General features: G+C 44.3%; 1 protein-coding gene across 1 annotated transcript; it reads left to right on the plus strand.

Moving 5' to 3' along the window:
* Positions 1–1645: 1645 nt before the first annotated feature.
* LOC124663442 (putative F-box/LRR-repeat protein At5g02700) lies at positions 1646–3621 on the plus strand. Its single transcript, XM_047201141.1, has 3 exons — positions 1646–2515; positions 2603–2737; positions 2914–3621. The coding sequence occupies exons 1-3, from the start codon at positions 1646–1648 to the stop codon at positions 3295–3297; spliced, it is 1389 nt and encodes a 462-aa protein (XP_047057097.1). The 3' UTR covers positions 3298–3621.
* The last annotated feature ends 12996 nt before the right edge of the window (positions 3622–16617 follow it).

Genomic DNA, 16617 nt, shown 5'->3' on the forward strand with positions numbered 1-16617 from the left:
CTTACCGGTCTCGTGGTTTAGTTGGGAGACCGTTTTATAGGTTAGCTGTTATTCTATCAAGAGGCTCTCGAGTACATCTGGGCATGGGCAGCCCGGCCCGGATGGCCCGGCCCGACCCGGCCCAAAAATCCCGGGCCGGGCCGGGTCGGGCTTGCACTCAGGCCGGGCTTGGGCCTGAAATCTGAGCCTAAACATCGGACCGGGCCGGGTCGGGCATGCACTCGGGCCGGGCTTGGGCCTAAAATTTGAGCCTAAACGTCGGGCCGGGCCGGGCCGGGCTCGGGCCTTCATTTTTGTGCGTTTTAGCCTGGCCGGGCCGGGCTTCTCGGGCCGGGCCGGGCTTTTTTCTCGTTTGGGCCAAGTTCGGGCTTAAATTACAGGCCCGACGGTCGGGTTGGGCCGGGCTCGGGCCTGACTTTTTACCCGCGGGCTTTTTAAATCCTGGCCCGAAACCCAGCCCGGCCCGAACTTTGCCCATGTGTACTCACGAGTAAGTAACTTCATCATATCATTTGGGGTGAGCTCAAACCTTTGCATCCTTGCATCATCTTTCTTGGTTGTTATTTGGATCTTATCCATGTGGTGTTTTAGATCTTGTTGTTATTTTCATGACAAACTCCATTTCATCGAAAACGGATTCTACATGAAATACTTGTTTCGTTTTCGATATTGGAGTTTTATCGGTTCTCCATGTTAATAGGTTTCACTCTAAAATTCATAGAAAAATCTCCCCTACTTGTTTCCATATTTTTGGGAGTAGCTCTTATCGTACTCTTTCCAACAAAATTGGTTTCATGTCATTCGGAGTTCCCAAACTCAAGTTATTGCAATTTTGGTTTCAATAGTTTTTGGAGTTTCCAGACCGGAGACTCCGGTGTGCCTAGACCGGAGACTCCGGCCCCCGAGGCCGAAGACTCCGGGAAACAATCCGGTCCCCTTGCGCCTCACATTCTGTATAGGGGTCGGAGTCTTAGTGATTCGAAAAATGCAAGGACCGAAGACCGCGACATCGTCTTCCTCCTTGCCTTCATCTCTGACCAAGCCATCCCCCACCTCAACCGCCAGCCGTGTCGCCTGCTGTCGCCACCCGCGACTGGCATCGCCGCCCCATCCTCAATGATCACATCCCACATATGGTCCGCCCCGTCCCCGGCCTCCCTCTGAACCCCGCCCCTTCTTTGGCTCCGGCGACCCCTGGCACCCCCAGAACCCCTAAGTTCTGCCGCCGGCGAGCTTCCGCACCCCCTAGACCCCTAAGCTCCCGCACCTTCACCGTAAGTCCCTAACCCTAAGTTCCAGGCCTCAACTTCGCTGGCGACTCCGCGGCTAGCCGCGTCGTCCCTGTCTCCAATGAGGTCTCAGTCTCCGGTGAGTTTGGCCGCGCGGTCCTCATCTATGTCTTCTTCGTGAAGACTGCTGCATGAAGAGAAGTGGGCTCGGCCCATAAGCAGCGATAGGGAGGGAGAGGGTACACTTTGTGAGGGTCGTTGACACGCTAGGCGTCAAATAGGAATTTGCACGCAAGGGATGAAGTACGTATTGTATGAGCTCCTAGCCCATGAAGCTACGGCACTCCTGTAAATGAAAGGGCCGTGACACAGGCCCAAAAGCCGCAAGCACTCATTCGTGAGTCGTGGCTGCGCACATGGCGACGGCGACGTCGCACCCTTCCAAGAGGCGAACTGGCGGCGGCGAAGAACCGTCTGGCGACCGAGCCGATTTCATCAGCAACCTCCCCGACGCGGTCCTCGGCACCATCGTGTCCCTCCTCCCCACCAAGGATGGCTGCCGCACGCAGGCTCTCTCCCGCCGGTGGCGCCCCATCTGGCGGTCGGCGCCTCTCAACCTCGAGGCCGACCGCGGCTTCTCCGAGAAGCTCGTCTCCAAGATCCTCTCGGGCCACCTCGGCCCTGCCCGCCGTATCTCCCTAAGCAGAATCCGGCGCCTCCCCCACCGCTACCAAGCTGACGACGACGACAGGAGCAATGGCTGGCTCACACCCAATCTCCAAGAGCTCGAGCTCGTCCACAGATTCGATTGCCGCCGCAACTCGCTGCCTCCCTCAGTGTTTCGCCTCGCGCCCGCGCTCCGTGTGGCCAGGTTTGGCCTCTGCCATCTGCCGCCCAACTTGGCAGTGGATTTTCCGCACCTCAAACAACTCACCCTGCACATGGTCAGCTTGACAGAGGAGACTCTTCGCGGCGTGCTCTCCGGCAGCCCTGCACTAGAGAGCCTTCTGCTGGACCAGAATGTAGGCGTTTCCAGCCTCCGCATCAGCTCCCCAACCCTCAGGAGCATCGGCTTTTGTGCTCTTTGGAACAGGCAGGTAGTCGATGGCATTGTCAATGTTCAAGAGATGGTTATTGAGGACGCTCCTTGCCTCGAGAGACTTCTACCACTCAATCCAGACTATGGTCCGGCGACCATCCGGGTAATCAGGGCTCCTAAACTGAAGATATTGGGTTCGCTGAGTTGCGGCATATTACAGCTGCAACTTAGAACAACAGTATTTATGGTACTTATAGCATCAATTTACTCGTCGCCGGGATGAGAAATCGAGGCTATTATTTTTGATATGCATTTGTTTACTTTTTTCTCGCAGGAAATGATTGCTGTCAGCTTGACAACCATAATGCGCACCGTGAAGGTGTTGGTTCTTGATAATTTTGGCCCTGGTCTAAATGCAGCTCTTGACTTTCTCAAGTGCTTCCCCTGCTTGGAGCGGTTGTACGTTGTTGTGAGTATTCAATTATTCATATCTGCTTAGCTTCTTAAAATTCCTAAATACGTTGTTGTGAGTACTAGAAATTAGCTAGCTAATATTCCATATCAGTGATTCTACAACGAAATCTGTATCACTCTTAATACTCACCCTGCAATTGTCTTTATATTGTTTCTTATTTCTGTCTCCAGTTAGAATTATGGAGAGTGAGGATGGATATGAAGCATGCCTCACTAAGTTATTGTCCAATTGAATGCCTTGAGCTACATCTGAAAAAAGTTGCGTTGAAGGTCTACTATGGTGAGGGTCCAGAGGTTGACTTTGCCAGGTTCTTTGTTTTGAATGCTAAAGTGCTAGAGAAAATGGAATTTGGACTCGTAGGTGGCCATGATGACAAATGGTGGGGTAATAAGTACAAGCAGCTCCTAGTGGAATATCGAGCTTCTCGCGCTGCTCGATTTGAATTCAAAAGTTTTTCTACGAGTACTTCCCAAGACAACAAGGAGCGTACCCATGATCTGTCGCTAGCTGATCCATTTGATGCCTCCTTCTTGGATGGTTATGTTACCCTTTGAGACAGTATCCGTGACTCATGTTCAGAGCACGAATATCGTTTATCAGGTGCTCTCGCCCTTTTGATGCACTATCTCTAGAATGTGATCTACTTCATGCAGCAACATAATAGAAGGTTTTGCGTCTCACTCGGAAGCATATATGTAGAGTGATGTGTCTAACCACAAGCTCTGAAAATCGAGAACTTCCGAATTGTATATAATGGTTCTGTGTAGAAGATGTAGAACGGGTTTCCGTGTAGTTTAACTTCTGTTCTGCTGCACTTGGATGCAATGTACTATGCTTAATTGGCATTACGAATTTAATTCGTGTTGGTTGTTTCTGAATGCAATCTACTTCTGTTCTGCTACACTTGGATGCAACCTACTAGATTTTATTACATGCTGTTATATATTTTTTTATCTTGCACTTTGAGATGTTTGATACTCTATTCGGTACATATTTGTAGATAAGAATAAAGTCATTTCCAAAATGCAATATCGGGAAGCTTGTTTGGCAATGTTTCTCCACCACCTATTTGCTCCCACAAAATTGTAATTTTCTTTGGCTCATCATCCTTGTGGAATGATTGCCCGTAGCAAGGTCATGGAAATTTTCAGTGCTGTAAATCACTTTTCTCTCGATGTGACGAAACCTTCTTCAAGGGGACGTGGCTAGAGTAAAGAATTAGTGCCGATCTACACTTCCTCATCCCAGGCATGTCCACATACACTCCCAGTCAATACAAAAAAGAAGGAAGGTAGCCAACGAAAAATAATGCATACTGCATAGCTCCAATCTAAAACAGCACGATGGACATACATGTCTTATTTATGGAAAAATTATGCAAATGGTACTGTTAGCTTATCAAGAAAGAAGTGAGTCATGTGTTTCCATCTTATAATGCTGTAGGAATACAAAATTACAAATCTAGTTGCCTTAAATAAAAGAAAGGTATGCTAGAACAAGAATCTGGGTACATAATTACAGAGTAAACTGATAAAATCATGCTTCCTGCTTGTTAAATGAAAATAGACTGCTGAGTTCGGTTTGCCAAACAGACCATACATTCAAATGATGGGAGAAATGTACTTTTCTTAAGTACTTATTATGTCATGCTATAGGAGATACTCGTTGTGCATGGAACACTACATAGAACTTCTCAGCCAAAAGAGAAATTTCTGAAATAGAAATATATTACTGCTGACTGTTATGTTATCGCAGCTCAACATTTGTCATTTTTCCTTTTCCTTGCTTGTGCTTTCTGCCATTTTTTCTTCAGCACTAAACTGAATAATGCATGAGAACACCTTGCTTGCTGAAAGATCGTTATTGTGATATCTATTTCACCAGTTGGTGCATAGGTTATGCGTTATCTAATTTGCATCTGCAACATGGGAATCATATATTTTTATCAATTTTCTTGCTCAAAAAATAGCATGGTGTTCAATTATCTTCAGAACTACAGAGACAATGACAGCAAGGGTTTCAGCTTGAAGTAATTCTTCCCAACCTCGAGAGCACACAGTTACTATAATGTGATCTACTTCATGCAGCAACATAATAGAAGGTTTCTTTTTTGACACAGGAGAAGACAACCCCATCAAAAGCAACCGTTTCTTTTTTGAAACTGGCTGGTTTGAAATGGAAGGCTTCCACCAACTCCTATCCCAGGTCTGGGAGCGCCTGGGAGATCAAATAGGAGGCAGAGACATCGTAGACTGGTGGCAAGGCATGAGTGGGGGATTGCGCCAATATCTCCGGGGTTGGAGCAAAAACATCGGGAAGGAACAGCGCCTCCTTAAGCTGCAGCTGCTGGGGCAGATCAAACAGCTAGATGAGGAGGCCGACTCGACCGGTCTTGAGGAAGAAGGATGGGCCTTCAGATATTACTTAGAGGATCAACTTGTCAACATATACAAATTGGAGGAAGAATACTGGAGGCAACGTGGGAGAGTCCGCTGGGCTTTGCAAGGGGATGCAAACACTGCGTACTTTCATGCCGTAGCCAACGGACGCCGAAGGAAGTGCTTAATCTCCACTCTCACGACTGACTCTGGACCTATCTCAGATAAGCGCCTGATTCAGGAGCACGTATACTCGTTCTATAGAGAGCTCCTGGGATCCGAACAACCTCGCCTCTGCAGTATCGCCCCGGATGCTTGGGATGCTCCATCACGGGTTAACGCTACGGAGAACCTGCACTTAGCTCTAACCTTCTTCGAGGAGGAGTTGGAAGCTGTCATCAAAGATATGAAAACGGATACGGCTCCAGGTCCTGACGGCTTCCCTGTTGCTTTCTTCCAACGCTGCTGGCCGTTGGTGAAGCACGGGGTCCTTCATATCCTCAACGACTTCATCCTGGGACGGATCGATGTCGCTCGCCTTAACTTTGGAGTCATCTCGTTAATTCCCAAAGTCCCTGGTGCAGATAAAATCACACAATTCAGACCAATCGCTCTCATCAACGTGATTTTTAAAATCGTGTCCAAGGCATTTGCCACAAAGCTTGACCCAATTGCTCATCGAGTCATCAGCCAGAACCAGACTGCCTTTATCAAGGGCAGATTTATTCTTGATGGAGCTCTGGCCTTACAGGAAATCATCCATGAAATGAAAAGCAAAAAGCTAGGGGGCATTTTGCTTAAGATGGACTTTGAAAAGGCTTATGATAGAGTCAATTGGGATTTCCTAACTACGGTTCTGCGGGCTAAGGGTTTTGATAGCGGGGCGGTACACCGCATTTTGCAGCTTGTTACTGGTGGCCAGACTGCCATTTCCATCAACGGCGAGGCTGGACCCTTCTTTCGCAATAAGAGGGGTTTGCGGCAAGGGGATCCACTCTCGCCTTTGCTCTTTAACTTTATGGCGGAGGCTCTGTCCGTTATGCTGTCCAAAGCAGCTGAGGCTGGACACATCGCTGGGGTAGTGCCACACCTTATACCCGGGGGGGGTGTCTCACTTGCAATACGCTGACGATACTCTTAGTCTCTGCCAGTTCGACGAGAGACAAGTTATAAACTTGAAATTTATCCTCATGTGCTTCGAAGAAATGTCCGGACTCAAAATCAATTACCACAAAAGTGAGGTCATTGTCTTGGGCCAACCAATTGAGGATCAGCACAGGGTGGCTGATATGCTAAATTGAAGGAGATATGCCCTAGAGGCAATAATAAAGTGGTTATTATTTATATCTTTATGTTTATGATAAATGTTTATATATCATGCTATAATTGTATTAACCGAAACATTAGTACATGTGTGATATGTAGACAAACAAAGAGTCCCTAGTATGTCTCTTAACTAGCTTGTTGATTAATGGATGATTAGTTTTATAATCATGAACATTGGATGTTATTAATAACAAGGTTATATCATTGTATGAATGATGTAATGGACACACCCAATTAAGCGTAGCATAAGATCTCGTCATTAAGTTATTTGCTATAAGCTTTCGATACATAGTTACATAGTCCTTATGACCATGAGATCATGTAAATCACTTATACCGGAAAGGTACTTTGATTACATCAAACGCCATCTGCGTAAATGGGTGGTTATAAAGGTGGGATTAAGTATCCGGAAAGTATGAGTTGAGGCATATGGATCAACGAGTGGGATTTGTCCATCCGGATGACGGATAGATATACTCTGGGCCCTCTCGGTGGAATGTCGTCTAATGTCTTGCAAGCATATGAATAAGTTCATAAGAGACCACATACCACGGTACGAGTAAAGAGTACTTGTCGGGGAGACGAGGATGAACAAGGTATAGAGTGATACCGAAGATCAAACCTCGGACAAGTAAAATATCGCGTGACAAAGGGAATTGGTATCGTATGTGAATGGTTCATTCGATCACTAAAGTCATCGTTGAATATGTGGGAGCCATTATGGATATCCAGATCCCGCTATTGGTTATTGGTCGGAGTGAGTACTCAACCATGTCCGCATAGTTCACGAACCGTAGGGTGACACACTTAAAGTTGGATGTTGAAATGGTAGAACTTGAATATGGAATGGAGTTCGAATATTTGTTCGGAGTCCCGGATGAGATCCCGGACATCACGAGGAGTTCCGGAATGGTCCGGAGAATAAGATTCATATATAGGAAGTCATATTCCAAGTTTGGAAATGATCCGATGCATTTATGGCAGGTTCTAGAAGGTTCTAGAAAAGTCCGGAAGAAATCACCATGGAAAGTAGAGTCCCGGAGGGACTCCACCTTGCATGACCAGCCAACCCTAAAGGGGAGGAGTCCAAGGTGGACTCCCCTAGGGTGGCCGGCCAACCCACCTCAAGGAAAGGTGGGAGTCCCACCTTAGGTAGGACTCCCTCCTTGAGTAGGTTTCCCACATATGGGAGGTTTTAGTGTTGGGGTCTTATTCGAAGACTTGGACTAGAACTCTTGGTGCTTCCACCTATATAATGAGGTGCATAGGAGAGGGGGCTGACCACTTCAAGCCTCAGCCTTGGCCGCACCCCTTAGAGGGCCGGCGCCCAACCCCCTCTCTCCCCAAACCCTAGCGGTCTCTCTCCTCCACCACATCCCGCACGCTTAAGCGAAGCTCCGCCGGATTTCTCCACCACCACCGACACCACGCCGTCGTGCTCGTCGAATTCAAGAGGAGCTACTACTTCCGCTGCCCGCTGGAACGGGGAGGTGGACGTCGTCTTCATCAACAACCGAACGTGTGACCGAGTACGGAGGTGCTGCCCGTTCGTGGCGCCGGAAGCGATCGTGATCAAGATCTTCTACGCGCTTTTGCAAGCGGCAAGTGAACGTCTACCGCAGCAACAAGAGCCTCATCTTGTAGGCTTTGGAATCTCTTCAAGGGTGAGACTCGATACCCCCTCGTTGCTACCATCTTCTAGATTGCATCTTGGCTTGGATTGCGTGTTCGCGGTAGGAAATTTTTTGTTTTCTATGCAACGTTATCCTACAGTGGTATCAGAGCCGTGTCTATGCATAGATGGTTGCACGAGTAGAACACAATGGTTTTGTGGGCGTTGATGCTCTTGTTATCTTTAGTTTGAGTACTTTGCATCTTTGTGGCATAGTGGGATGAAGCGGCCCGGACTAACTTTACATGACCGCGTTCATGAGACTTGTTCCTCGTTCGACATGCAACTTGTATTGCATAAGAGGCTTTGCGGGTGTCTGTCTCTCCTACTATAGTGAAGATTCAATTTACTCTTCTATTGACAACATTAGTATCACCGTTGTGGTTCATGTTCGTAGGTAGATTAGATCTCTCTCGAAAACCCTAAACCACGTAAAATATGCAAACCAAATTAGAGACGTCTAACTTGTTTTTGCAGGGTTTGGTGATGTGATATGGCCATAATGTGATGATGAATATGTATGAGATGATCATTATTGTATTGTGGCAACCGGCAGGAGCCTTATGGTTGTCTTTAAATTTCATGTTGAGTAGTATTTCAAAGTAGTTGTAATAGTTGCTACATGAGGTGAACAACCATGAAGACGGCGCCATGGACCTTGACGCTACGCCGACGTGCTTTGGAGATGAAGATCGAAGGCGCAAAGACTAAAGGGCCATATCATATCACATATGAATTGCATGTGATGTTAATCCTTTATGCATCTTATCTTGCTTAGATCGCGACGGTAGCATTATAAGATGATCCCTCACATTAATATCAAGATAATAAAGTGTTCTCCCCTCGTATGCACCGTTGCACGGTTCGTCGTTTCGAAGCATCTCGTGATGATCGGATGTGATAGACTCAACGTTCACATACAACGGGTGTAAGCCATGTTGCACACGCGGAATACTAGGGTTTGCTTGACGAGCCTAGCATGTACGGACATGGCCTCGGGACAACGGAAACCGAAAGGTTGAACACGAGTCATATGGATGATATGATCAACATGTTGATGTTCACCATTGAAGCTACATCATCTCACGTGATGATCGGTTTTGGTGTAGTGGATTTGGATCGTGTACCACTTAACAACTATGAGGGATGTTGTATTAAGTGGGAGTTCATTAGTAATTAGATTAAAACATGAACTAATTATCATAAACATAGTCTGAGTAGTATTTTGAATTAATTTTGTAGTATTGGCATTCGTTTTCTACCATGCGCTAGTCTTGTTATTGAGATAGAAATACTGTTAAAATCTGACAAGAAACTTTACGGATTGGTACCGTATTGTTAAAGAATCAAGAATTGATTAAGTCCTATTGCAAACTTTTAGTAAACCTCACATTGTTGATTCAAAGAGCTATGTTTTCAATTAGTACCTAAAGTTATCTTGTCTCCGTGAAACTTGAAGTTCAAATCTGTTTGAAAAGTAAGGAGCTGAAAATTTAGTTTTCAGAAATAATCAAGGTATGAGATATATATGATATCTAAGACCTTATTGCAAGATGATAGAATATAATTTGGTGAGACTACATAAACTCATAAGTTTTATGGGAATGTACGAAGGTTGAAGACGCACGGCGTCCCAATCCTCCAACTATTGGGGCACTAATAATATTCGCATATTCATGAAGTTATCATCCTTAGTATGCACAGTTGCTAAGACTCGTCGTTTCGAAGCATCACGTGATGATCGGGTGTGATAGATTCTACGTGTGCATACAACGGGTGCAAGCCAGCTTTGCACATGCGAATACCAAGGTTAAAACTTTACGAGCCTAGCATGTACAGACATGGTCTTGGAAAGTCGTCATGATATAATGGATAAAATTATGAGTGAAATTGTTCATCATATTACAAAGTTACTAATAGTGAAATCTGAAACACTTGTCATATGATGATCAACTTAAAGTAAGAACCTCAAGGTAATTGGTATTTGACCAACAAACCTAGAAGTTAATAATGTTAAAGTGTTTTTCCGAATAATGAGGAAAGCTAAAAGAGAAACTGCAAAAGATATTTTGGCAAAAAGAAAAGAAAAGACTAGAAAGTCTAGCTCGGGTGTATATAAATGATATACATGTTATGGTTGTATTCCTAGTTAAGTCACACTATGAAATTCTTGGGTATAAGTACTATATTGGTTGGTATGAAGTGCCATACAAAAACAACGCAATACAAGAATACTATGGCCTAAGTGACTGATAAGGAATATGGTAAGAATGCACGTCTGGAACATAATAAAGTGTTATTATGTTTGTCGTTGGCATTTTACCTAACCCTTAGAATTTATAATAAAGAGCTTAATAAATTATTATTTTGCTCTGGTCAAATAAAAACAATGAGTTGTTCAAATTATGACATTACTCCATGTACGATGGATAAGTTATTATAAATCTTAATGGTGAAACACACACACATAATACTGACGCTAAAATGCCATAAGGCAAATGATTTGAATTCCACTTATTTGTGGAACCGCCATTTAGGTCATGTTAGAAAGGAACGCATGAAGGAACTCCATGAAAATGGATTTTTGGAGTCATTTGATTTTTTGAATCGTTTGGCGCTTGCAAAATCTTTTCTAAAAAGTAATGACTGAAATACCGTTCATAGGCCGAGAGTTGAACGGGCAACTAACTTAGTGAAAACATACATAATGATATATGTGGTTCACTCGGGCATAGTTGTGTGCGGGAGATTCTTCTACTTCATGAAAACTTCCAACAATAAATTGAGTATATATGTGGATATATTCAATAAGGAAGAAGTTTGAAACATTTGAATGGATTCAAATAAATTTCAGCATGAAGTGGAAATCATCGTAATAGAAAAATCAAATATCTATGATTGGATCATGGTGGAAATATTTGAATTACGAGTTTTAGCGAACATCTAAGAGAGTTATGAAATTGTTCTACAACTCACGTTTCTTGGAGTATCATAGTGATGATGAAGTATCCAAGAGATGTATCCAAACCTTGTTGGATCAATGATGAGATAAGATATTGACGCCATTATATTTGTGTGGATTATGCTTTAGTGACTACCGCTTTTACACTGAATAAAGCATCATCATGATCCGTTGAAATGACACCATACGAGTTATGGCATGGGTATGAACCCTGATAGTCTTTTCTTAAATTTTGGTATGCATAGCATAAGTAAATAAGTTTACAACCAAAATCGGATGAATGTCTTTGTTGGTTATCCCGAGAGATTTGATTGGGAATTCTTCCCACGAGACAAAGACAAAAGTGTTTGTCAATGTTTCTTATTTCCGAGAAATTGTTCCTAGTGAAGTATTTGAGTGGGAGGACAATATAATTTGATAAGGTTTATGAACCTGAGCATAATGATCAGAGTAGCGCAGCATCGGAAATTGGTTCAGGAAGCGACCACGACGATCATGGCTCCCATGACTACAAAGTGTTTTAGCAATGGAGATCAAAATACATATTGAACCTTGTAGGTATGGTTAACTTTGTGATCAAATAAATGATTTGTGGACAAAGGATTGTTTTTGAACAATGATAAACCAACTACAAAACAAAGAAGTTATGATGGGCCCTGACTCCGTTAAAATGGCTATACGCCATGAAATCCAAGATAGATGAATACTTTTTGAAAGTAAATGGATCTATAGACTTGGATGAAATATCCTTGAAGAAGCTCGACTTGTCGAAAAATTGTTTACGACAAAGTTCAAAGAGTTGACTACGATAAGATTAGATCTCCCGTAGCAATGCTTATAGTCTATGTGGATTATTCTAGTAATCACTACATATTTCTTTTATGAAATATGCTAGTAGGATGGCAAAATACATTACTTATCAGAAGTATGTATTAAAGGTGTATACAAAATATAACCAAGAGTTTTGCTTGTCCGTAGAATACTAGATAGGTATACAATCTTCAATTGGATGAAGTGAGTATCGCGGAGTTGGAATCTTCACCAGATGAAATAGTCAAAGAGTTTTTTGATTTCATCAAGAGACAATGAAGAGGCTTGCATTTGCAAGAAATTAAGTGGGAGCGCTGAGACACATTTATAATACTTTATGTAGGTGACATATAGTTGGTTATAAATGATGTAATTATATACTTGATTAAAAAGGTTTCATTGAGAATTAACTTCAATGAAAGGATATGGACTGAAACAAATATAGTGTCAAGATCTACGAAGATAGATTGAAACACATAAATAAGTTTAAGTCAAAGTACATATGATGGATATTGAAGTAGTTCAATATAGAAATATTAAGAAAATGTTCTTGTCATGTGAAGGTTTAACAAAACTTGAGTGTATCCGACACTCAATGAGTAAAAACACATGAGTGATTATAGATCACGAATAATATGTACACAATCAGATATCATGTGCTATAAAGTGTTATGAGCATATACCAGAATGATTCATATGATGATCATTGAACGACAGTAAGAATATCCTTGAGTACTTTAGAAGAACTAAGGATATATATATATTTTTTATGAGGAAATGACAAACAAATCGCTGTAAGGTGTTACACCGATATTGGTTTTGTCACATATAAAATATAATTTCAATCTCAAATTAGACTAAGTGTTGTTTAAAAGGTAGCACAATGAGCTAGAAGTTGTCTATGCTAGATTTAGAAGAGTTCTAAATATTGTGACGGATTCTACAAAAGAAGGCAGAGTATGTCATTATTTTGACAATGACAAAGGATGTTAAGTCAAGAGGTTCTTTGAGAACTTGGTGCAGGTTCCGACGAGTGTCGTGAACTTTGAAGCTATATTGTGTGTGACAATATTAGTGACATATTTCGTACGAGCGGAATTAAGGTTCCACCGGAAGATCAAACATATTTAATGCCGACTCATTTGGAAATGAGTGATGCGTTGAGACGCAAATGAATTACAAAATACATACGTTTCTGAGCGTGTCAGATCCGTTGACTAAAAACCTCTCCCGTGAGCAATACATGATAAAGCACCATAAGGCCAAGGTGTTATATCTTTACAAATGTAAATTAGATTATTGACTCTAGTGCAAGTGGGAGACTGAAGGAGATATGCCCTAGAGGCAATAATAAAGTGGTTATTATTTATATCTTTATGTTTATGATAAATGTTTATATATCATGCTATAATTGTATTAACCGAAACATTAGTACATGTGTGATATGTAGACAAACAAAGAGTCCCTAGTATGTCTCTTAACTAGCTTGTTGATTAATGGATGATTAGTTTCATAATCATGAACATTGGATGTTATTAATAACAAGGTTATATCATTGTATGAATGATGTAATGGACACACCCAATTAAGCGTAGCATAAGATCTCGTCATTAAGTTATTTGCTATAAGCTTTCGATACATAGTTACCTAGTCCTTATGACCATGAGATCATGTAAATCACTTATACCGGAAAGGTACTTTGATTACATCAAACGCCACTCGCGTAAATGGGTGGTTATAAAGGTGGGATTAAGTATCCGGAAAGTATGAGTTGAGGCATATGGATCAACAGTGGGATTTGTCCATCCGGATGACGGATAGATATACTCGGGCCCTCTCGGTGGAATGTCGTCTAATGTCTTGCAAGCATATGAATAAGTTCATAAGAGACCACATACCACGGTACGAGTAAAGAGTACTTGTCGGGAGACGAGGATGAACAAGGTATAGAGTGATACCGAAGATCAAACCTCGGACAAGTAAAATATCGCGTGACAAAGGGAATTGGTATCGTATGTGAATGGTTCATTCGATCACTAAAGTCATCGTTGAATATGTGGGAGCCATTATGGATCTCCAGATCCCGCTATTGGTTATTGGTCGGAGTGAGTACTCAACCATGTCCGCATATTTCACGAACCGTAGGGTGACACACTTAAAGTTGGATGTTGAAATGGTAGAACTTGAATATGGAATGGAGTTCGAATATTTGTTCGGGTCCCGGATGAGATCCCGGACATCACGAGGAGTTCCGGAATGGTCCGGAGAATAAGATTCATATATAGGAAGTCATATTCCAAGTTTGGAAATGATCCGGTGCATTTATGGCGAGGTTCTAGAAGGTTCTAGAAAAGTCCGGAAGAAATCACCATGGAAAGTAGAGTCCCGGAGGGACTCCACCTTGCATGACCAGCCAACCCTAAAGGGGAGGAGTCCAAGGTGGACTCCCCTAGGGTGGCCGGCCAACCCACCTCAAGGAAAGGTGGGAGTCCCACCTTAGGTAGGACTCCCTCCTTGAGTAGGTTTCCCACATATGGGAGGTTTTAGTGTTGGGGTCTTATTCGAAGACTTGGACTAGAACTCTTGGTGCTTCCACCTATATAATGAGGTGCATAGGAGAGGGGGCTGACCACTTCAAGCCTCAGCCTTGGCCGCACCCCTTAGAGGGCCGGCGCCCAACCCCCCTCTCTCCCCAAACCCTAGCGGTCTCTCTCCTCCACCACATCCCGCACGCTTAAGCGAAGCTCCGCCGGATTTCTCCACCACCACCGACACCACGCCGTCGTGCTTGTCGAATTCAAGAGGAGCTACTACTTCCGCTGCCCGCTGGAACGGGGAGGTGGACGTCGTCTTCATCAACAACCGAACGTGTGACCGAGTACGGAGGTGCTGCCCGTTCGTGGCGCCGGAAGCGATCGTGATCAAGATCTTCTACGCGCTTTTGCAAGCGGCAAGTGAACGTCTACCGCAGCAACAAGAGCCTCATCTTGTAGGCTTTGGAATCTCTTCAAGGGTGAGACTCGATACCCCCTCGTTGCTACCATCTTCTAGATTGCATCTTGGCTTGGATTGCGTGTTCGCGGTAGGAATTTTTTTGTTTTCTATGCAACGTTATCCTACATAAATTGCAAGCTTGGGGCCTTCCCTTTTGTGTACCTTGGCCTACCCATCTCAGATCGCAAGCTCACCATGGACCAATGGCTGTTCCTGGTTCAAAGACTTGGGGCTCGTATTGAAACTTGGTTGGGGAGATTCTTGTCCTCGGGAGGACGACTGATCCTCTCCAACTCTTGTCTTAGCAGCCTCCCTATGTTTGCTATGGGGCTTTTCCTGCTTCAGGATGGAGTGCATGACAAATTTGACTCTCATCGCTCCCGGTTCTTTTGGGAAGGGGCGGGGCCGAAACGGAAATACCACCTGGTTAATTGGCCGGCGATCTGTAGACCTAAGGAAACAGGAGGTTTAGGCCTTCTCAACACCAGAAAGATGAACATAGCCCTTTTACTCAAATGGGTTTGGAAACTGTTCCAAGGAGACAACGCCTTATGGGCTCAGATTCTTAGAGCCAAGTACGCGACGGCGACAGATATCTTCTCCGGTTCGGGAGCAGGGGGCTCTCCGTTCTGGAAAAGCTTACATAAAATCAAGCACTTCTTTAAATTAGGCGCCAAACACTTGGTAAGAGATGGGTCTCGAACCATGTTCTGGCTGGATCTTTGGTTTGGGCAGCGACCACTTAAGGACCTTTTCCCCACTCTCTTTAATACATGTGACAATCAGCAAATCTCTGTTGCTTCCGCTTGCGCAACCCCTTCGGGACTCCGCTTCCGCGAGCCTTTGGCCCTCGGGCCGGAGTAGAATGGGCCAGCCTGCTCCCCATCCTCCGAGGAAACCAGTCTCGCTCCGGGTGTGGACACTATCGCTTGGATCCTCGACCCCTCGGGCTGTTATTCGGTGTCTTCCATGTATAAGAAACTTTCCGAGGGCGCGTCGTCGCTCACGCAAGGGATGTGTGGGCTGCCAAACTCCCCCTCAAGATTCGGATCTTTACCCGGCAGCTGATCCTTGATCGTCTTCCTTCCAGCCAATTGGTGGCTTCCGGGTTTGGCCCGGCAAGCTGGGAGATGCGCCCTCGTGACGCCCCAGAGGACGCCAACCACATCTTCTTCACCTGTTCGCTGGCTAGATTTATGTGGAGCGTCGTCAGGCAGCTTCTTGAATGCCGCTGGTCTCCTACCTCTTTTGCCCATTTTGCCATCGTTTCTAGCTTTTCGGGCCGTCCGCGCCGTCTTATTTGGACCTTATTTGCGGCACAAAGCTGGGCGCTTTGGCACGTTCGCAACAAGCACGTTTTTGAATCAAGGGTCATCTCTAAACCTGGTAACCTCTTGTATAAAACTATTGTGATTTTGCAGCTTTGGACTCCTCTCGCAAAGGCGCAAGACAGAGCAAATCTGGTGGAGATGGCAAGGCAACTAAGACTTATGCACGCGGACATGGTGGCAAGTGATCAGCATGGATCAACGGTGTCACAGGCGCACGCGACCCCTCCTGCTCATGCTCCGTGACTTAGTCTGGGGCGCTCCTGTTGCAGTTCTCATATTATGCTGTTAACTTTATCTTCTATGGCTAAGCTGTATGCCGCAGCACTGTAATCCAACTATGTTTCGAACCTTGAGGGCTTTATTAATTTAAAGTCGGGCACCAGATGCCTTTTATCTAAAAA

The sequence above is a fragment of the Lolium rigidum genome, chromosome 6 (genome assembly GCF_022539505.1).
Source record: "Lolium rigidum isolate FL_2022 chromosome 6, APGP_CSIRO_Lrig_0.1, whole genome shotgun sequence".
Classification (NCBI taxonomy): Eukaryota; Viridiplantae; Streptophyta; class Magnoliopsida; order Poales; family Poaceae; genus Lolium; species Lolium rigidum.

Excerpts from the sequence above, each read along its gene's own strand:
- LOC124663442 (XM_047201141.1), top strand. The coding sequence starts at position 1,646 with ATGGCGACGGCGACGTCGCACCCTTCCAAGAGGCGAACTGGCGGCGGC. Across the intron at positions 2,516-2,602 it reads TTAGAACAACAGTATTTATG|GAAATGATTGCTGTCAGCTT; the intron begins GTACTTATAGCA and ends TTTTTCTCGCAG. Across the intron at positions 2,738-2,913 it reads TGGAGCGGTTGTACGTTGTT|TTAGAATTATGGAGAGTGAG; the intron begins GTGAGTATTCAA and ends TTCTGTCTCCAG.